At 44.0% G+C, this 21,747-nt stretch overlaps 1 protein-coding gene across 5 annotated transcripts; it reads right to left on the minus strand.

Moving 5' to 3' along the window:
* Positions 1-1,500: 1,500 nt before the first annotated feature.
* On the minus strand, positions 1,501-20,993 carry AMHR2 (anti-Mullerian hormone receptor type 2). Of its 5 annotated transcripts, none has more exons than XM_073213471.1 (12): positions 13,213-20,993; positions 12,516-12,625; positions 12,047-12,229; positions 11,780-11,806; positions 11,276-11,353; positions 10,963-11,093; positions 10,619-10,849; positions 8,850-8,964; positions 8,540-8,712; positions 8,205-8,352; positions 7,878-8,014; positions 1,501-7,053 (listed from the first exon to the last, which is right to left on the minus strand). In XM_073213471.1, the coding sequence occupies exons 2-12, from the start codon at positions 12,592-12,594 to the stop codon at positions 6,793-6,795; spliced, it is 1,563 nt and encodes a 520-aa protein (XP_073069572.1). In that variant the 5' UTR covers positions 12,595-12,625; positions 13,213-20,993; the 3' UTR covers positions 1,501-6,792. The 5 variants fall into 5 exon arrangements, with proteins under 5 accessions (XP_073069572.1, XP_073069571.1, XP_073069570.1 ...); XM_073213470.1 differs by having other exon boundaries at positions 1,501-7,002; positions 11,615-11,806; XM_073213469.1 differs by having other exon boundaries at positions 11,615-11,806.
* Positions 20,994-21,747: the final 754 nt, after the last annotated feature.

Below are 21,747 nucleotides of genomic sequence, written 5' to 3' on the forward strand. Positions count from 1 at the left end.
CATGTCCATCAAATGGATAACAAAATGTGGTATATGCATACAGTGGAATAGAATTCAGTTCAACCTTAAAAAGAAAGAGAATTCTGATACATGCTACAACATGGATGAACCGTGAGGACATTATGCTAAGTGAAATAAGCCAGACACAAAAGGACTAATACTGTAAGATTCCACTTATATGAACTACCTCAAGTAATCAAATTCATAGAGACAGGAAGTAATTGCCAGGGACTGGAGGCTGTGGAGAATGGAGAATTATTGTTTAATAGGCACAGAATTTCAGTTTGGAAAGAATAAAAAGTGCTGGAGATGGATGGTGGTCAAGGTTGCACAGCAAATATGAATGCACTTAATGCTTCTGAACTGCACACTTAAAAATGGTTAAATTTTTTTTTTTTTTAATTCTGGCTACTGTGTGGTGAAAGAACTGGATAGGGAGAGATGGTTAAAGTGGAAGCAGGAGCCCAGTTAGGAGGAATGGTGGTGTCCTGGATGGAAATTATAGAGATAATCAGGAATGGTCAGACTCTGGATTTTTGAAGGTAAAGCTTAGCAAATTTGGACTGGATGTGGGGTGTGAGAGAAACAAAGAAATGAAGGATGAACCCAAGGACAATGAGCATCTGGGAAATAATGGTGTCATTTACTGAAATAAGAAAGATGGGGAAGGAACAGATGTGAGTACATATGGGCAAGTTAATTTGAGGATGCCTATCAGGTATCCAAGTGGAGATATTAAGAAAGCAGTTGAATTTGGCAATCTGGAGCTCAAGGAGTGATTTGGCCTAAAGCAGAAAAAAAAATTGAGAGTTATCAAGGTGCCTAAAGCTGAGGAGCCAGATGAAGTCAGTTAAGGGGAAAGTGCGGCCAGACTACTAAAGAGGGCCCAGCACTTGACCTAGAACCTGCCAATGTTTAGAAATTGGGAAGAGAAGAGGAAGGAGCAAAGGATACAGAATTAGTGGCCAGTGATGAGGGGGAAAATCAGAAAAGAGTATAAAGAAAGGATTCAAGGAGGAAGCTATCAAAGGAGTCAAATGCTGCTGATAAATTACATAGGATGAAGCCTGGGAATTGGCCATTGGATTTTCCAAGGATAATGAACTTTTTAACATATAAATCAAGTACAAAAATCAAATGAATATTCATATTTGACCTGATGGTTTATAGGTCATATTGCATGATCAAAACCGAAAGTTTCTGTGATGAATGCCCTTGTACTGTTCACCATGTAAGAATTTATTCACTCTGTAAGAATTCGTTCACCATGTAAGAACTTGTTCGTTATGCTTCAGAAGATTGGAGACTGACGAGAATTAGGCTTGAGATGGATTAATGATTGTACATTGAGCATTGACCCCCCTATACTGAATTTTATTGTTGTTGACAACCATTTGATCAATAAATATGAGAGATGCCCTCTCAAAAAAAAAAAAAAAAAAAAAAATCTTTGGCAATTGACAGGCAAAAAAAAAAAAAAAAAAAAGGGTATAAGTATTAGACTTGTTCTCCAATTATCTGTGGCTAATGAACTGAACTCAGAAATGCTCGGCAAATAGCATTTTGTTATAAAGCTAAGGGAATCCACATGCTTACGTAAGCTGCCAAGTAGTGCTTAATACTTACTGATATGGTTATACTCTTCAGTGGTTGGGAAGGGTGTGGGAGGGTTTATGATATTGTGAGACGATGGCAAAAATAGGTAATGGAAGTTGCTTGTGGTGTCAGGGTAGGGGCCACAAAGTGAACAGTAAGGAGATCCAGAGGGTCGTGATCTGCCTTTAAAGTAGTGAAGGGTCAGAGCTCTTTTCACAAATGAATTTATTCTAAGTGGCCCTGTTGTCTCGAAATCAATTTCTGATGTCTCAGTCCTAAGTAATTGCTCTTTCATTTGCCCTACTACTGAACTCCGCAAGCCTCAATTTAACTCCTGTTTTACTTGGGTCTGTATGCATTTGCTTTTGCATATGACTCTCATGTATTAATGAAAGGCTGCACGGCAAGAAAGAGCTCTGGGCATGGAGTGATTGCGTCTGGCTTGTATCCTGGTTCAAATGCTAAGTTCTACGTTTTGAGCAAGTCAGTTAACCATCTTGTTACTTGTTTTCCTCTCTGTAAAATCGGATATATTAATCGTACCTACCACATGAGGGTATTTTAAGAATCAAACGTGTTAGTTTATATGATGTAAATAGAATATTGTCTGGCATATAGTAAATGTTTATTATTATAATAACTAGATTGAATTCTTAAAACTTTCTGTGCTTCCCAACCAAATACGCTGGGTATGCAGTGTGGCCAAAGAAAACTGGCAAAGCCTTATAAAATAAATGGAGTTAATTAATAAAATATTCTACTTATTGATTTCAAAAAAAAAAACAGTTTTAATTACATGGTAGAGATGAAATTTTGTCTGAACAAACAGAAGACAGAATGAGAAGTGAAAAAGTGAAGACAGCAAGTAAAAGTAATTCTTCCAAATGCTGGTGAATAAGAAAGCAGAGAATGGAGCAGTAATCATTAAGAGGATGCCCAGTGTAAGAAGGGCTTTTGAAGATGGGAGAGTTTAAAGCATTTTTGTAAACTGATGGGAATAATCCAGTATTCTTAGAGAAAAAATGATGTTGCTGGAGAAAGTAAGGATAATTGAAGGAGCAAATTCCTTAGTGATCAGGAAAAGCAGAGTAAAGCCACTGACCTCAGATAGGACAGTTCACTTAGTACAGTGTAGGGTTGAGAAAATGAGCTCTGGACCCAGACTACTGACTGTGTGACCCCAGACAAGGTATCTGAAAAGAAATTCCCATGCCTCCATTTCTCTATCATAAAACAGAGGATGATAATAATACCTAACTAACTCATTGTGAGAATTACATAACCTAATACATGTGAATAATACATGTGAAGGACTCAGAACACTGGCTGGGTATATAGTATGCCCTGTATACATGTTGGCTCTTATTATTGTAACAGGAGGGAAATCAGAGTCTGCAGGTCCAGATGCAAATGTGTTGGTAGATTAGTGGTTGGGAAGATGTGACCATTTTTTGCTGATTACTTCTGTTTTTTTTTTCTCCAGGGAGATAAGAGAAAGATTATCAGCTAATAGGGCCAGGGGGAGAAGGTTAGAAACGGTCATCTCAGAAGTGGGCATACGAATTGAGTAGGGAAGTGTTAGTAGGATTGCTGGGCAGTATGGAGGGTTCCCGTGAGGTTTGTGGACTGTACATAAGACCAGGACAGGTGGTGATTTCCTCCAGTTAAATGTACAGCTGTGGAATGGAAAAATAACTGCATTTAACTTGGGTGAGGTTTACCTGGAAAATACAAGAAAGTAAAAGAGAAAGAGGAACAAGGCTGTCAAGAGTACATGCATGGTAGTGATTATGGTGACAGACAATGTAAAATAAAACAAATAAGGAGGGAATAATATAAAAGGGTGGCAGACAGTGAAAAAGTGGCAGGGTCAATGGACAGGCTATCCCAATGCAGGCTCTCCAGAGTAAGTCAGCTAAAAAGGTAGGAGTTGGTAAACAGAAAGTGGAATGTTTGAAACAGACCTTGGTGGCTGAGATAGTGGAGGAAAATCGTGTTGGAAGTAAAAAAGTCAAGTGAAAGGATTAAATAGATTATCTGCATAGTGACTAAAGTCACCAAGAATGATAACAAAAATAGTGATAAAAAGAAAAAGACTTAGAGCCAAATGCTGAAATGTTCAGCACATACGGAGGAGTGACCCAGAGGCATGTAAATGATCAGGAGATGGAGTGGCAAGTCGTGTGGTCTGACGGCATTTCAGAGAGGCTTTGGGTTTTGGAGAAAGATGGAGAAATGTTTGGAAGTAACAACAGACAGAAAGGAAAATATCTCTCCTCCTTTAGGGCATGTGAAAGAAAAGGCAGCTACCACTCCAGGAAAAACAAGGTTCACTTTAATGGGTGGAAGAAGGTGAGGGGGATGTTCAGAGAAGAGGCTGAAGATATGGAAGATTGTGTAGATATTCCCTAGACCTATATTCCTATAGGCACCATAGAAATACAAAGCAGCATTAGACACATGTCATCTGCTTTCTGAGAACTTCAGGTATCTAAACTTCAGTTTTATGTCATAAAACTATGGCTCTGGATCAAATATGTGTCACTCCAGGAGGTCTTCATACTTTTCCTATCAGGTCTACTGGCCAGTAAACATTGAAAATGCCTTAGCACATCCAAAGGGAATGGCACCTTCTATGAACAGATAAAAATGAGGCTCAGAATGGATTAATGATTGTGCATTGAGCATTGACCCCCCTATACAGAATTTTATTGTTGTTAACAACCATTTGATCAATAAATATGAGAGATGCCCTCTCAAAAAAAAAAAATGAGGCTCAGAAAAGAGAAGTGGCTTATGGCAGGTTCTACCCTAGTTAGTGGCAGATTCAGGTCAGGAACCCAGGACTCCATCCAGTCCACCAGGCTATGTGGCAGGGTCCTGAACTAGGTGCTCTAAAGAAACCAGAGGAATATAAAATATGTTCCTTCACACCCTCCGTGCTTTCAGTTACAGTCTAGGTGAGAAAACGAAGCTCACAAATGAAATAACTTCAGCAAACAATGTATCACTAAAGCACAAAATATGCTACAAGTTGTGTTCATAAGTGCCAAAGGGAGGAAATGTCAAGTCACATGTGGTTTTTCAAAGAATATTTCCTGGTGGATTGCATGCTTTTCCTACATTCTTTAAGTAATTATGAGAATTAAAGTTGGAAAAGTACAGGAAAGTAGAAAGAAAAAGCAAATTACTTTTGAGGTCCCATCACCCAAACAGAATCATTACCGTTAATATTTGGCATTTCCCCCTAGTCTTTTTTCTAGGCTTAGAACTTTTTAATTAATAAGTAAATATCTAATTTTAATAGAAAAAAACAGAGTTCAAAATTCAAGAAATTTTAAAAAAGGTAGGCAGTAAACAACAACAAAAAAATCAGTCTTCTTTCCACTTTCCACTACCCATTTTCATTCACACAGCTTTCCTCTCAAGAGTCCATCTCTATTTATAGTTATGTTTTCCAGTTTCTAAAAAGCTTATTAGCATCTATATTGCATCTCCATAAGCATGGGATCACTAATCATGGCAATACCATAGTAGGTAAACACTAGATTTTGGTCAAGTAATCTTCACAACTGGAACTTTAATCATTTATCATAGAACCATAGAATTGGAATCATAGGGTTGGAAATGACTTAGAGAATCATTTATTCAACTTTGTGAAAAAATTAAATAAGTAGAAGAGTTTACAGCTAGGAAAGCTAAGATTATAATCTGGGTTTTCTAGCTTTTATGTTAGTGATCCCTTCAGTATAACATCTCACAACACACCCACTCAAAAACACAGCAAGTAAACATTGCAATGCTTACCACAACTCTCCTTTGGTTCTTTGTATTTATGGCCTCTCTGAAGTTTTGGAGATGGCCATCATTTGTTTGCTTAATAAGCTTTATTTTTTTAGAACAGTTTTAAATTTACAGAAAAATTGAGAAGGGAATATAGAGTTTTCATATTCCACACTCCATTCCCCCAATCATTCCCCCTATTATTAACATCTTACATTAGTATGGTATGTTCATTACCTTAATGATCCATGAGTATGAACTAAACTCCATACATTATTCAGATTTCTTTAGTTTTCACTCAATGTCCATTCTATTCTAAGACCTTATCCAGGAAATCACATTACATTTACTTGTCATGTCTCCTTAGGCTCATCTAGGTTGTGACAGTTTCTCAGAATTGGTTTTGATGATCTTGATAGTTTTGAGGAATACCAGTTGGGTATTTTGTAAAATGACCCTCTATCGGGATTTGTGTGTTTACCTTGTGATCATACATTTATTTCTAACCTAACATAACCCTAGACTTGTCAGCTTATATGTGTATATTCTTTTCATGTGACATTATCCATTTGTAATAATTTATGGCATTGTAACAACATCATTTTTAATGGCTGAAAATTCCTGCTCTGTTAAATCTGTGATCTTGGATATATTTCTAAACTTCTCTTGATTCCTTGGTTTCTTTCTCTATAAATGGTACTCACAGGTTTGTCATGGGAAAGGCAATCAGACTGTTGAGCAGAAGCAAGACATAATAAAAGTGTGTTTAAAGATTATTTAGAGAGAGGTGTTTAACCGAGATTGGGGAAGAATAGGTGGCCCAGAGGCAAATGCAGGAGTTGGGTCCTGCCACCGCACACCCTACACTCCTGGAAAACTGTCCATTCAAGACCTAGCTCAAGCATCCTGTGCTGTGAGGCCTTCCCACTCAAGCCTCAGGAAAGGACACTCCCCTAGGACATTGTACAGGACCCCAACAAAGTGAGTCTCTGAGAACCTTCAGAGCAGCAATTACATTGTATTCATCCTCCCTTCCCCAGTGCCTAGCATGATATCCTGCCAAAAAAAGCTTGTGGAAGAGAAGGAAAAGAAGAGAGACGGGAGGAGCTCAGGGTCCCAGGAGGGAGAAAGGCGCCCAAGGACAGAGCATCAGGAAAGCTGTCTTTCCTGTGTACACCTGCCCCCAGTCATTGGCCAAAACTGCAGTGAACCGAATGCCCACAGAAGGATCGAGAATTCAGCAAGTAGGAAAGGCAGTGGTAAGGCAGAGCAGAAAGGCACCATGTTTATATTGGCATGTATATAGATCACGCAAAAGCTGCATATTTACACGTAAGAAATGGTACAGGCAGTTTGGAGATCCTGGAACAAGGGCCTTGCTGAACACTGAAGTGGCAGACACTCAGCTGAGGCCTACGAGGGAGAATGGTGGCAGGGAGGAGTTGAGAAACAGTCTTCTGGGCAGGGAGGTGGGCAGCTGTGTGCACAGACCTCTGGAAAGGGGTGGGCCTTCTGAGGGTGGGCCAGTGTGGCCAGGCGCTGCTGTACACACTCAGCTGTCAGCCGTGCTTCTGGGTCTGGATCCCAACAGTCCTCTAGGAGCTCTCTCAGGCCACCAGGGTCCTGGGAAGAATGACCAGGAGGCAGCTTGATCCCAGGAATCTGAATGGTCGCCTGAGAAACCCCAGGATTAAAAGGTATCCACTACTCCCCTGTTTCCAACACTCTTCTTCCAATCCTTCCTGAAGCTACTTCCTCCTCCCCCTCACTGGAACCAGCCCTCTATATCTTGTTCCCTATGAAACAGTTCTCTGGGTGCCTCCCAAGGTGTCCAGCTTTTCCTCTGAAGAGCTAATTCAGGTTAATGGCTTAACATGCTGATGTTTTAAAATTTCTCTCCTTCATCTCAGGCAACCAGGGTCTTCTACAAACAATGCCTGGGCCTCTGTTATCTAACTCAACAAATGCTTGTGCAGTGGAAATTTCAGACCAGATAGCAGGGGAAGAGGCTTCCTGTTAGGAACTATTTGTGCAGACCTCTGAAATATCACCTTTAGGCCAGTGCTTTAACCCTTTATAACTAGGACTGGGTTTTATTGGGTCATGGCAGAAACACAGGTATGCAGGACAAAATGAGGAACTATTGGGTTGAACGTTGGGCTCCAGTGTGCCAGGAGAGGAGCCATCTTGGGGGCAGAGTTCAGGGTAGAAGCAAAGACAAGGAGTACTTCCTGGAGGGGACTGAGGAACAGGGCTAACTGATGAAATGATGGTAGAAAGAAGAGAAACTGAGGTAAGTGTCTCAGGAATGCGCTGTGTGAAATGGAGGAAGAGGATGAACTGAGGTGCCGAACAAGTTTGAGCAGCTTCAGCTGAACATGATACCAGGAGCGGTGGGAGATGACAGGAGAAAGTAGATGAACTGATCCTGGCAGACGTGTCTCTGAAGCCCATGCCCAGACTCTCCAGGTCCCAAGCCCACCCCTGTGGCTTCTTACTGTGGTAAAGCAGCACCAGGTGGAAGGGATGTAGGGGCGCCTTCTCTCCTCCACTGCTAAGGTCCACAGCTCACAGCTGGTGGGAGTGCTACCCAGTTCTGCCTCATAGGCCATTTGGAAGGGTGGCGGTCTGTTGTCTGGGGAAAGGCACATGTGGCTTGGCATCAGCAAGCCCAAGAGTGCCTCCTTGTGGAAAGGCCAAGAGGCGGAAGGGCAGAGCTTCCGGGGTCAGGATGTAGGTGGGTCTAGAATGGGTGAGTGGGCATGGCTTGGGTGGGGGATGGGGGAGGAAAGGGACACTGTCATATCCACCCTCACCACCCTTACCAGGGCACAAATCCAGGCAGCGGCTCAGGATCTCCCACAGGAGCAGAGCCAGAGAGTAGACATCAGCTCGCCGGAGGGCTGTGCCCCAGTCCTGCAGGTCCAGAGTCTTGTCCAAGAGCTCTGGCGCCATGTACCTCTGGGTGCCGGCCTGGAGAGCAAGGCGTGGAGGGCCAAGAATCATCTCCCCGGCAATGCTCACCACAACACTGGTCCATGAGACATCACCCGGCTAGATGCAGGGATGTCCCAAACTGCTGTACTGTGGCTGCACCGCTGGGCACAGCTTCAGCAGCAGTGACGCCACCCTGGGCCTCTCCCTTACCCACAGCACTCACCTCCATGATGGCAGCTGGGCCTCGGGGTTGGGTAGGGGCCCAGGTGGGGGGCTGAGCGAGGCCAGGGAGCACCAAGGCAAGGCCCAGATCTCCAATGGCACATGATCCATCCTCCCGAATGAGCACATTCTGGCTACTCAGATCTCGGTGGGCGATACCTGGTTTATATTGGCCTATGGGAGAAGCCAAGGCTGAAGGGTCTTCTTCCTTTCTTTCTTGACCTAGTTCTTCCCCTCTAAGCTAAGGGAGAATCAGAAAAATAGCAGTGTGGCTCCTGACTCCCATGGCTTCCTGCTCCCAGCTCACCCACCATCTTGCCAGCGCTCTTCATGGAGAAATGCCAGACCCTGTGCCAGGGACAGTGCCATCCGCAGGGAACTTCCCCAGTCACTGGTGTGCTGGGTCAAGTAGTGGCATAGGGAGCCCTTGGGAGAAGCAGAGAGAAGAGGGAGACATAGAAAGTTGGAGGTGGCCAATTCACCCCAGGGAGCAGAGATCAGTCGACAGACTTCCCCCTGCATCTCCCAGCAGACAGACACACTAACACAGCCAGGCCAACCAACAGGCAGCGGAGGAGTGAGAATGTGCCTGTCAGACTGATGGGAAAAACAGTAACTCCAGCTCAAGTGTCTTGAGCACCTACTGCGTGCCAGCCTTCTGTAATCCTTGCAACCACCCTAGGAGTTAGGTATTCCTGTCACTCCCATTTCATAGATGAAGAGTTTTAAAGAGAGCTTGCTGGAAGTCACTTGGCAAGAGAGAAGTAGAGCTTGAAGCCAAGCAGCCTGACTCCAACATCACTCAGTATTAACCACCCTACACTGTCTCAGAAGTCTTGGGACAGAGACAGAGACAAAAGAGGCAGGGCGAGCTGGCAGGGGCACCACTCAGGAACACCCTGCTTGGGGACAGGGAGGGCTGTTGAGTGGGGAGCAGCAGGTGGGGAGCAATCGGGAATTGGAGGGAAAGAAGCAAGAGTCCCTCATCTGACAAACATTATCGAGCACCTCCAGCGTGCTGGGGAAGTTACACACACACACACAAAAGTAGTATTTTTTTAGCTGAGCAGTGAGGCACATGGTCAAAGAAGGGACTTTCCAGAATTCAAAATTTTCAAGGTGGACGACCCATAGGTGCTGATAAAATCCCACAAGGCCAGTGTGGTCTGGCCCCTGCATACCTCTCCCGCTTCACCCTTTGGGCTCATGATCCTCCACTCCCTCATGTCTCTTTCTTCTCTTACAGTGCCCTCGCTTTCAGCACTTACCATGCTTGACATTTTACACTTAGTTTTGTGGTGACTTGATCCACTTCTGTCTCCCCCACTACACTGTAAAATCTATAAGGCAGGGACGGGGTGTGTTTTTCCTAGCATAAGAAATATGATATATAGTCCATAAATATTTGTTGAATGAATAAGTGAATGACTTTGGAGGGCCATGCTTGCAGGTATTTCTTTAACAACGGTTGTCTTTAAGGTTGGGTGGGAATAGGAATTGTTTTTTCCTTTTTTAAAAATTGTATTATTAAGGGAGGGAGAAGGGGGGGGAAAAGAAAGGGGGAGTCTTAGGATTAGCATGTATAATGTGGTGGGGCTTGGGGAGGGCTGTGCAACACAGAGAAGACAAGTGATTTTTCAGCATCTTACTACGCTGATGGACAGTGACTAATGGGGTATGTGGGGGGGACTTGGTGAAGGGGGAGGTCTAGTAAACATAATGTTCCTCATGTAATTGTAGATTAATGATACCAAAAGAAGAAAAAAATTGTATTTTTTTTATTATCAAATGTACTTTGCAGTGGTTCAATAGTCCCCTTCCCCTTCCCCCTCCCCTTCCCCCTCCCCTGGGACTAGAAATTGTTTTGACTTCTCTCCTTCCTTATCTTTATTTTATGAGTCAAAAATACGAGCAAGTATTGCTCGTGTAACAAAAAAGAGAAAACAATAAAAATCATGTTTAATGTTTTAAAGCAGAGGAAATCTAAAGCAGAAAAATAAGCATGGACAGCACCCAGCTGCCATCCAGCCCTCCATCCACACCCAGGCAAACACACACACATTCATTCCTCCCACCTCACCTTGGGGTGCAGTTCCAGTACCAACAGAGGCCCACAGGGCAAGATGCCAGGGCACCCCCTGCTGGCAGTAATAAAGCGGACAATGTGGTCGTGCTGCAGGCCTGGCAGCTCATACAAGGCTCTCTCAGCTTGGAACTGGGCCATAGCCCTCAGGGGGAAGGCCTTGATGGCTACCAGCTCGCCTTGCAGCCGCCCAGTCCACACCACAGCGTGACCGCCTTCCCGGATTACCTGGTGGGGACAGAGCGCTGGCTGTGGGCCTCAGCTAGTAGCAGGGTGAGGCTGCCTCCCCAGTGCACCCTCTGGGAGTGCCTGGGGGCCTCCCTTCCTCCCTCCCTGGGCACCTGGGAGAAGCACAGCTCCGGCAGCTCTGGCAGCTCTGCACTCCAGTCGCTGCCTAAGTCTGGCTCTGGCTCTGGCTCTAGCTCTGGCTCTGGCCCACCTCGTACTCTGTGGGCCTTTCGTGGTAGCAGGGCTGGGACGGAGAGGAGCCTTAGAGTCAGGTGCACAGGCATGGAGACTGGGACCGGGGCTTTGTGGGAGGCAATTGGGTCAGGATGCGGAGTTCTCAGCACCATGGGCCAGGGATCCCGGAGAGGAGTCAGAGCTTTGGGGCAGTGTCCGGGCATCACAGGGGAGGGATGGTTAGATTAGTACCCAAGATGATGCTGCCCAGCAGCAGAAGCAGGAGAAGGAACAGCCCCAGCAACGCCAGCACCATCCACATGGATTCGCCTGGACATTAAAGCAAGAATGCAGGCTGGATGAGTCCTGCCCCATATCCGTTCTTCTCCCTGTCCTCAAAGAACCTGCTTCTCCACCTACCCCCATCCTGGTCACAAGCCCCCTTATCTCTCAGTCACCAAGGCAACCAACTTCTCAAGGCCAGGAGGAGGGAAGCTTGGGATGGGGGTAGGGTGAGAACTAGCTCTGTTCTGCCTCTCATCCTATTCTTGGCCCCAGCCCCCTCCCAGCTCCAGCACCCTGGGGGGCTACCTGGGACAGCCTGGGGACCCTGGGAGCCAGGAGTCCCAGGGCTCCCCGGAGGAGGCAGCTGGCTGTAATTGGCATTGCAGAAGTCAGTGCCACAGGAGCAGGTGAAGAGAGTGGAGACGGGGCTGGGGTGGGCTCGGGGGCTTGGGTCACAGTAGGGGGACTCACAGCCTGGCTCATCACTGTCTCGGCATCCTGATGTGGGGGGATTAAGAGAAGAGAAGAGAAAGGAAGAGAGTGCAAGCAAGCATAATGGAGTCTGGGAACAGAGAAGATAAACCCTTTCTCTATCAGAGGCATCCCTTCCATCTCATGTGGGCTTTTCTTCCCCTCTGCACATTCCATTTCTCCTCCTCTCCCTCAGCTACCACCCCCACCCTAGGATGTACCTATCTCCCACCCTAGCTGTCACCTGCCATATACTTTGCCATTCACCTTGCATCTCCACCTGTGCCCGGTCTTGGGTTAGGTTCCAGATCCCAAAGCAGCAACGGCTGTAGAGGCAGCGGATAACCCTGGGGGGCCCTGGTCCTGCATCTAGCAGCTTCCCCAGTGTCTTTGTGCTTCCCCGAACTCCAGGGGCCTCAAAGAACACACAGGTCCGCCTGCTTGGGAGTGCTGTGGCCCAAGATGGGGAAAGGGGAAAGTTCAAGATGGGGCAAAAACAACAGCCAAAAGGAGAGACAAAACATTTTTCATATCCCAGAGCTGGTATGGTAAAGCCACAGAAGGAAATTGGGTCAGTAGAGGCCTGGAACCTGACCCCACCAGGGGGACACATGGCTCTGCCTTTGGCCCTCACTCACCCACCCACTCACCACTCTTCTAAAGAGGTGGCTGTTGCTTCAATGCCCCTTTCCAGTGGGTAGGTGGAAGGACCCTGCCCCTCTCTGCAGAAACCTACCTTGCACAGCTCCAGGAAGCAGTGCCCAAAAGCCCAGAGTCCCCAGCATCGTGCTGGAGGAGCAGCAGAAGGGGAACATGAGCCGCACAGCTGCCCCAGGCCAGAGCTACCTTCAGATACAGAGTACTGTGGGGCTTCTGGTCCTTCAGTCCCCAACTCCGCCCCCCTCCCTCTCCCCAGTCTCTGTGGGGGAGACAGCTGCTGTGGGGGAGAGGATGGGTGTGGGGAAAAGCAGGGAGAGAGAGGGAGGAGCAGAAAGCCAATCTCATATCCTCCTCTGTTCAACCACCTCCTCTCTTCTCTGCAAAGTGGGAGGAGGGTGCCTTGGAGGCCAGCTGAGAACCCAGGGATGCCTAACTTCAAATTTCTGCCCTTTGCTCATCCTATAAGAAAGTGCTGGATCCTATCAGCTCTTCCCAGGCTGGAAACCAAAGTGAGGTCAAATGCTCAGAGCCATTCAGCTGTGCCCAAGATCCCTTCTAACCCTTATTTTCAGGGCTCAGATCTGCAGCACCCTGGGCAAGAGGCTTCACAATCCACACTAGAGTTGACCTCATTTTCCAAACTCAAGAATCAGAAAGCATTTATATAAAATTTCTCAGAGTTTAAAAAGATTACATTGGAAATGGGTATAAATGGTAAGTTTTACATTCCCAAAATTAAAAAATCACATTGCGTCATTCACTGAATAACTCACCATTGTTGGAAGGTAACAAACTTTCGTTGAGCACCACTGTGCTAGGGCACAGCTAGGGCTGTGCACTTTACAATTATTCCATCTAATGCTCCCACTACTTTTTATTATCTTCACTTCATAGTTTACAGAGCTCAGGAAACTTGCCCAGGGTTATTCTGCTAGGCAATAGCAGAGCTAGGATTTGAACCTGTTCTTTGTATTATGCCAGGATGCCTGAAAACAAATACAAAAGTCAGCAATTAAAATATTTCCTAATATGCCAGGCAAAGAAAGACAAGTATCAAATGATTTCACTTATCTGTGGAGTATAAGAACAAAGAAAAAACTGAAGGAACAAAACAGCAGCAGACTCACAGAACCCAAGAATGGACTAACAGTTACCAAAGGGAAAGGGACTGGGGAGATTGGGTGGGAAGGGAGGGATAAGGGGGAAAATGGGGCATTACGATTAGCACACACAATGTAGGTGGGGGGACACGGGAAAGGCAGTATATAGAGAGAAGACAAGTAATGATTCTATAGCATCCTACTACACTCATGGACAGTGACTGAAATGGGGTATGTCAGGGGGACTTGATAATGGGGGGAGTCTAGTAACCATAATGTTGTTCAAGTAATTGTACCTTAATGATATCAAAAATATATATATTTCCAAATACAATATTTGAATATTTGAATTTGGATTGTTGAGAAAATATTGCACCATTACCTGCCATTAAGCCACTAACTGGAAAGCGAGGGTACAGTTCAAACTATCAACACTAGAGGTCAGTAGACATAGGAGAAACTCAGTGCAGGGAGGGGGCAGAAGGGGCCTCCTCTGATGACTAGTGTCTGTATCGTACACCTGCATCTGTTAACCTGCTGGGATTGTAAACTGTGAAGGGAGAGTATAGGGTGTGTAGAGGGAGTGCCAGCATGGAGATGGAAAAAGTTTATGGCTTGTGTGGCAATAGAGAGACAGGAGTCCAACTCCACCAGTCTCTTCCCCAGAGTAAGGAACTACAGTAATAGGTAATTTGTTTCCACCCCTATGAGTAGGTGGCTCCCACGAGAATTAAGAGTTAGAGACGACCGGTTCCCTGTTTTCCCAGCCTTCCATCCCCCTGATGGCTGCCTGGAAACCCTTTCTGGGAATGGTATGGCTTAGACCAGGGATAATGGTTCTGAGTACTACTGATTCTGGAGTCTTCCTTCTGGTGAGCCTGCGTGAAAGGAGAGAGAGAGTAAAAGCACCACCATTTGTGAATCAGCGGCTGGAGGAATGACCAAGGCTAGAGGCACATGGACAGCTGCCCATCCCTACCTTGGGCCCTTCTGGGAGCCTATAGGGCCCTGCCAGTAAGATGGACTGTTGTACTGAGTTGCTACTTCCTTCACCACCTCCCAGATCAGATAGTTGGGGGCAGGGGTGGGGCAGGGAAGGGTGAGAAAAGGGTGGAGTTGAAGGTCAAATAGCTTCTGTGCCTGGAGTGTCTTAGATTATCTCCTCCAGAGCAGAGCAAGATTAGGACCAGGCAGTAAGGTAGAATCTCCTCACCCAAAGCTGGGTAACTATTCCTCTCAAATATAGAAGCATTCCCGCCAGGTTTATGGGAACAGTATCTGCTCTGAGCAGTCAAGAGTTTTAGAGCTAAGATGGTGATAGAAGGGGTAAGAATCTGAGAGCTGAGGGATGAGAAAGGTCCTGAGAAGAGGCCTTAGCATAGGAATGGAGGCTTCCTGGATTCTACACACACAAAGGTCTTCATTAGGATCCCCTGATTAAAGTCTTCAGTGGCCTAATAATACCTTTGACATCATTGACTACAAGGCTAAAGTGAGTTGTTTATTCCTTCAATTCAGCAAATATCTATTAGGTCCTGATCTTAAAAATGTATTGCATCAGGTGCTGGGCCTACAAAGATATGTGTGATTTCTGCCCTCCAGGAATCCATTCTCTAGAAAGGTATAGACATATGAACAAGCAACCAGAAAATTATGTGTCAGTCTAGGGGTTTGAGCAAGGAGCTATACCAGCAGAAAGATCAAATAAGCTAATTCTGTCCAGGGCATAGAAGACAAGGGAAAAAAGGTGCCCAGAGGGTTTCACATAGAAAGGGATATTTAAATTGTGTCAAAGGTAAACACTGAAAATGAGTAAAACGAGGGTGATTATTATAGGCTAAGGGAACAGCAAGAATAAAGACACAAAGGTATGAACTTTACCTGTGTGTTGAGGGCAGAGGGATTGAGCAGGAGAAAGGAGTAGGAGATATAAAGCAGAAAATGACCCTAGAGATAGACTGGGACCAAATCGGAAAAGTTTCAATTGTCTATCAAGGAACTAAGACTTCTAAGAGCTAAGGATTTTAGGTAGAGGGGTGGTAGTTATGTGGTAGGTAAGATGATCGAGGCTGAAGGACTACAAGTAGGGAGATCAGTTGTAAGACTCAAGTAGTAGCCAATATTAGTACTAGTGCAGTAAAAATAAAAATAAAAAAGGCAAAAGTTGAGATATATTATGGTAATATTGATAGGATTGGTAATCAAATGAATTTTGGTAGATCAAAGAGAATTTAAAGATGATTCTGAAGTCAAATGGAAATGTTAAATGAGATGGGAGACACAAAGGATCATTTCCCCTTCTTACATGTTGAGTTTGAGTTTTCTGTGGGACATCCAGATGAAAATGTCCAGTAAGCAGGCTGCCAGGTTGAGGGAAAAGTTAGGGCTTAAGGTTTGGGACGTATGTAATAGCTATCGTGGATGCAACTTGTTCAAGGAGACGAAGGGTAGAGTAAGGAAAGGGCAGACAGGAAACACCAGTATTTAATGAACGGAGGAAGAAGTGGTTAGGAAGGAGACTTAAGAAGACTACTCAGGAGGTGGAGGAAAACCATGGGGGTATCAGTTACACACTGCACGGGAAAAAAGCTCTAAAATGCAGGTTGTTGCTGAGGTCTAAGAGGCCAACATCTAAAAGACCACTGGAGCGGGCAACTAGGTCACCGATGGTTATGAGAAACAATTTGGTAAATGGTGGTTGATGAACAAAGTGGCCTGAGGAGTGAAGAAAAGAAAATGACTTTCACTAACTTAGGAAATGGAAAGAACTGTATCAGCAGCTTGAAGAGGTAACAGAGGTTTTTCAAAATGCAGGAGAGACTTTAACATGCTTATTGGCTGACAAAAGGGAATCCAGGAGAGACTAACAATGAAAGAAAATACCAAAACCAAGAACAAAAAGAAGTCAAAGATTAAGTAAGGTGCAGAGGACAAGTAGCAGGGTTGGCCTTGCAAAGGAAAAGTATTTCTCCTACTAGAGAAGAGGGTAAAACTGGTATTGGTGAATACACAGGTTTTTGTAGGGAGAAGAGAAATGGAAATTTATGTTTCCATTTCTCCATGAAATAGGAAGCAAATCATCTGTTGAAAAATGGGGTCAGGATTTGGCAATTTACAATTAATGGTATTTGTCTCACTTACCAGACTAATGCAGAACTTGGTGGCAAGGCTTATCTTTTTTTTTCATCTTCAACCTACCTTAGGACCCAGGACATAAGAGCTCAACTGATGTTTATCGAAAGAACAGATGACACAACTATAAAGACTGTTTAAGGCTGCAAAACAACCCTGGCCCCCCCAAAATAAAAATAAACAAAAACTCCTCAGTAAAACGTTAAAATGTTCAATTGCTAATGGCTACATAAGGAAATCAATGGCTGAGTTTACCCATGACGGAGTGATTGACAAAGCAGATACAGGGAGTCAATAGAAAATGCTGGTAGCCTTAGTATAAACAGTTGACCAAGGATTCTTTGATAGGAAGGGGAGTGAAGCCATAGGCTGACGAGAAATTCTAAAGCCTATCAGAATAATTTCAATTTCAATTTGAGAGGGGGCCGCAATCCAGATTCAATCATGTTACACACAGGATGTTATTAAATGAATGTAAAATATGTTGGAACTAGATCTTGGTTTCTAAATACCGTTTCCCAATAAAGAGAACCAAGGCTCCTTGGGGAAATGGCTGACCCTAGAGCTGGGGCAGGCAAACCCGAAACTGAGCCTGAGGCACCTTGTGTATCAGAAACTACTGAAAAAAAGATGTAGACATACCAAAGGGACACGTAAGACATTCTGAAAGAGCACCAATGGCCTAAGCTGGGATAAAAAGCTTGAGCAGAAGAAAAAACCTTAGTGATACAAAAACCCAAGAATAAAGCAGATACACAGGACATATTAATATAAATTGATGGAGAAGAGACAGTCTCATTACAGAATTCCAAATATGTATTATAGATACTGTTCTCACCCAGAGGGGAAGCTGAACTCCCACGAATCCCATTAAGAATGGGCTAGACTTAACAGCTTGCTTCCAAAGAATAGGGAAAGAGAAACTTGGCAAATAGTACCTTAACCTAGTGAAGATGATTATCATCAGTAATGTCACGTAACCATTTATCCCTTGAAAGGATGTGATAAGTTTTGGAAGAATACACAGGTAAGTGTGTATTTTTCCCCAAACCCCCGAAAGCTCAGTCTAATAATGAGAAAAAGATCACATACTCAGATAGGGCGTATTCTACAGAACACCTATAGTATTTGGCCAATACTCCCAAAGACTATCAAGGTTGTGAAAAACAAAAGACGAATTGTTACAGACCAGAGGAGACTGGGGAGACCTATCAACTAAATGCAACATGGTATCCTGGAATGGATCCTGGAACAAAAGAATTTCAATGGAAAAACTGGTGAAAACCATAAAACCTGGGGCTTGGCTAATGTACCAGTGTCAGTTTCTTAGTTTGATAATGCACCATGATAGTAAGTTAACAATGTGGAAAACTGTGTAAGGGGTATAAGGAAACTCTATGTACTATCTTTGCAACTTCCCTTCAACAGTATTCCAAAATAAAAAGCTCATTAAAAAAAAAGAGCTCCGCGCTGCCCCTGTTCCTCTTGCTCCTTCACATTTCTGTGTAGTTGTAGCAAACTGATAGGGTCATGAAGCTCTTTACCTGGGAGTGAAGTGCAGGGCGACTGTGCTGATTAACATGTATGGGAGCACAACAGTGTAGCTGGAAGCCTTTGTTGGATTCATATGTGAAGTTTAACCATTATTCTCCCCATTCCCAACCCTCTCAACACACCAGAGACATGACTTTTTATTAAAAAAAGTTTTTTTTAATTGGTTTACAAAGGAGCTACAGACTACATTGAAACTAATCTTTGTACAAAAGGCAAAAAAAAAAAAAAAAAAAAAAGCCCCCCAAATACCCAGAGATAAAAGGTAGGGGGAGATATAAGAAACGAAGATATACAAAAGAGCAGGAAGAAACTAAAAGATAAGAGATTAGCATCATACATACACAAGATCTGGGGGGAAAAAAGATCAAGAAAGATGAGAGCGCATTTCGAAGTGTTTCCCCACACAGCATGAGAATATTAAGAGGTTTATAAAGGCAACAGTGGTAAGGAGACTGGTTACCGTCAGCATTAGAAACAAACTTCTTTGAGGCACCAGAGACTGGAGCACTGCCCCTCCCTCCCAGAGGATAACAAACTCCAGAAGAGGAAGCAGGCCCTGGGGCAGCTGCCATTGGTGTGTGAGGAAGGGGTCTCCTCAGGTCAATCTCAGCATAGTTTCCCCACCTTTCCCCAAAGTCTTTGTGTCCTAGACTCCAGGTAAGGACTATGGGAGGCCACTGGGAGAAAGGGGGTGATCAGATATATAAAAGACCTGCCTTGTTCACACTGTTCAAGAGCAGCTGCTGGGAAAATAGAGGGCTGGGTAGACGAAGCCCATCCCCTGCGGAGAAGGCACAGTGTAGTTCCTGAAGGTGAGAGAGGAAAATACACACCCCAGGAGAGGTATCAATAAAGTTCTCGCTGTCTGCAGTCCTGCAGCCACTTAAACCCATTCGTTATGCTTTTCTCTGATACTGAAGGGAGTTGAGGGATTCTCCTTTAGCAGGGACAAGGAAGGTAGGGTTGTTTGATAATGAGGAAAGGGGGAAATGGGACAGAATACTAATTTCTCTCAAATAAATCTTTTGGAGGAAATCTTTTTGGGTTTGTGGAAGTCGAATTGGAGAAGACCTAGGAGAGGAATGAAGATTCCACTTTTTCTCCCTTTCCCAGTCTTCAGTCGAAGGCAAGTGGACCAAATCTGAAAGAGGGAGTAGAAACTTAAGCTTAGGCTGCTTAATGTCCTCCTGGGGACTGGTGCTTAGGGAAGGCAGACAAAAAAAAGAATAGGTCAACCTCAAAGCTGGTCTGCTCATCCTCCCAAAAGAGGTCTGTACCCCAGGAGGAGAGCCAAGAGGAGGCACCAAAGAGAGCACAGGCTCCCAAACCAAAGTAATAACCTGCCCATATTTTATTGGCAGTTTTCAAAAGCAATGTTTTCCGGGGTTGGAGAAGTGCCATATCCTCCTCCCTTTCCCCAAAGCTACTGCTGCCACCTTTCATCCTGCACATTAAGTTACTGGCTCTCTTCTAAAGGAGATGAAATTCTGAGATTTTGCATTTCTCCTCCCAACTCCAAAGAGGCAACCCAGATTTGGATGGGGAAAGGAGAGCTTTGCAAAGAGCTCCTCATTTGAGGCAGCTAGACTATCCTCTTTTCCTTGGTACCTGGATCTCTTAAAACTCACTTGATCTGATCCCAAAGTCCAAAAGGTATCAGGGTACTTACAATTGAATGAAAACCTGAAGCAAGTAGCACCAGGGCTCTTCCAAAGCACAACAGGGGCCTGATTAATACCCCCAGAAGAACCCCTCACAAGTCTGTAAATGTATTGCGTCCTAGCAAAGATCTGCAGCTTCCAGTATTCACGCAATGTGAAGATATTAACAATACAAAATATATTCTGAAAGTAAAACATCTGCAGTTATAGTGCTTTCTCAGATTTGTTAAAAAAATACAATGCTTAGTTTCCTATATAGGATATACAAAAGCAAAAAATATATATATATATGTATATAGTAGAAATAAATCAACCAGCCATAGTAATTTACAGCTTTTGTCTCTAGCCCTCCCCCAATCATAATCTTTACCCCACCCCCACACTTCAGTCTATACTTTCCAGGATCAAGAGTTCTATTTATTCTGAACCAGACTGAGAAATATCCATTAAATTGCATTCTGCATAGCACCCACAAACAGAGCATCAGCTGTGAGGTCCCTGAAGGAAGACAGTGAGTTACTGCTCTGGATAAAGTCAAAATATAAGCAGTCAAACGACAAGCAGATGAATGTGAGTGGGTAATCTGGAAGGACAAAGGAACAAGGGCTTTAATATTACCACTCCTCTGGGCACCCCCAGCCCTGCAAGGTTTGGTCATTAAAATTTTTTAAATAAAAAAGCAACTCATGAAAAAGAATTTAGAATCAATATTCCTGTCAGTTACATTAATTTCTGCTGGCCAAAAGCTCAGGGAAAGGGATTTTCTAGCAATAAGCTCCTGACTCAAGGAATGTAGGCTCCTAACTTCCTATGGAAAAGACTGAGAGGCTCCCTGCTGCTGGGAGACAAACCAGAAGCTGCTGCAGTTTGGAGGCCAAACAAGATGCTGGGTCAGGAGCTTCCTTGGTGAGGACATCAGGCAACTGGAAAGAACTGGATATACAGTCACAGCAATGCTAATGAAGAGGCTTGAAAGTAAACCAGCATTCCATCCCAGAGAGAAACATCATCAAGTATCCTAAAAGGTTGTAGTCCTTAGCATCATTAAGCTAGTTTATATCTAATAATTTCATACTGGGGAAGATTCCATTCCTTGAAACGCTCCAGCAAAATACTGCACACTCCAGTGATTTATCCCGCCCCTTTCCTCCAAAAGATGCCTATGTACATGATTGATTACAGACATGAAAGAATAGGGTCCGAGGTCTGCCTTTCAGTGGGAATAAAGGGTGTGGTAAGTGGCTGGCATGGATGACTTCTACTGCAGGAATAATAGAAACTGGGGAAGTTCCTTGCAATCGTTCCCGAGTATTACCAACACTTTATTAAGTCTGCAGAGAAAGGACCAAAAGGAGTGAATTATTGTTTAAAAAATTAACAGTTACTGTATTTCAGGTTAAACAACACAAACTTACCCAAACCCTAATTTGGATAGACTTTATATAAAATATATAGAATCACAGCATCACCTATTTGTAGTCAAGGTAAAAAGATTATGAAAGGAATTACAGGACTCTGCTATAGGTCTGGATGTTGGTTTCACTTTCAAACACAAAAATAGTTTCTTCTTTTAAAAGTGCAGTAGAATATCCCCCATTCATAATTGTAATTAATTTAGCGTTAAGAAATGACTTCAGGAACATACCCAGGTTTTAAGATAGATTTCTAGGTAATGGGCCTGAAATACATTTTGATCTGAATCTGATTTATTTTCCAACAATTTCAAATATAATTTCTCATCTGTGTGTAGATATATACAGGCACAAACACACTCCACACAGTCATACACAAACACTTCACTTTCTATCAGATCAGGGTAATTTTTTATTGCAGGTCTCTTTTAGTATTGGCTAACAGAAAA

The sequence above is a fragment of the Manis javanica genome, chromosome 10 (genome assembly GCF_040802235.1).
Source record: "Manis javanica isolate MJ-LG chromosome 10, MJ_LKY, whole genome shotgun sequence".
Lineage (NCBI taxonomy): Eukaryota > Metazoa > Chordata > Mammalia > Pholidota > Manidae > Manis > Manis javanica.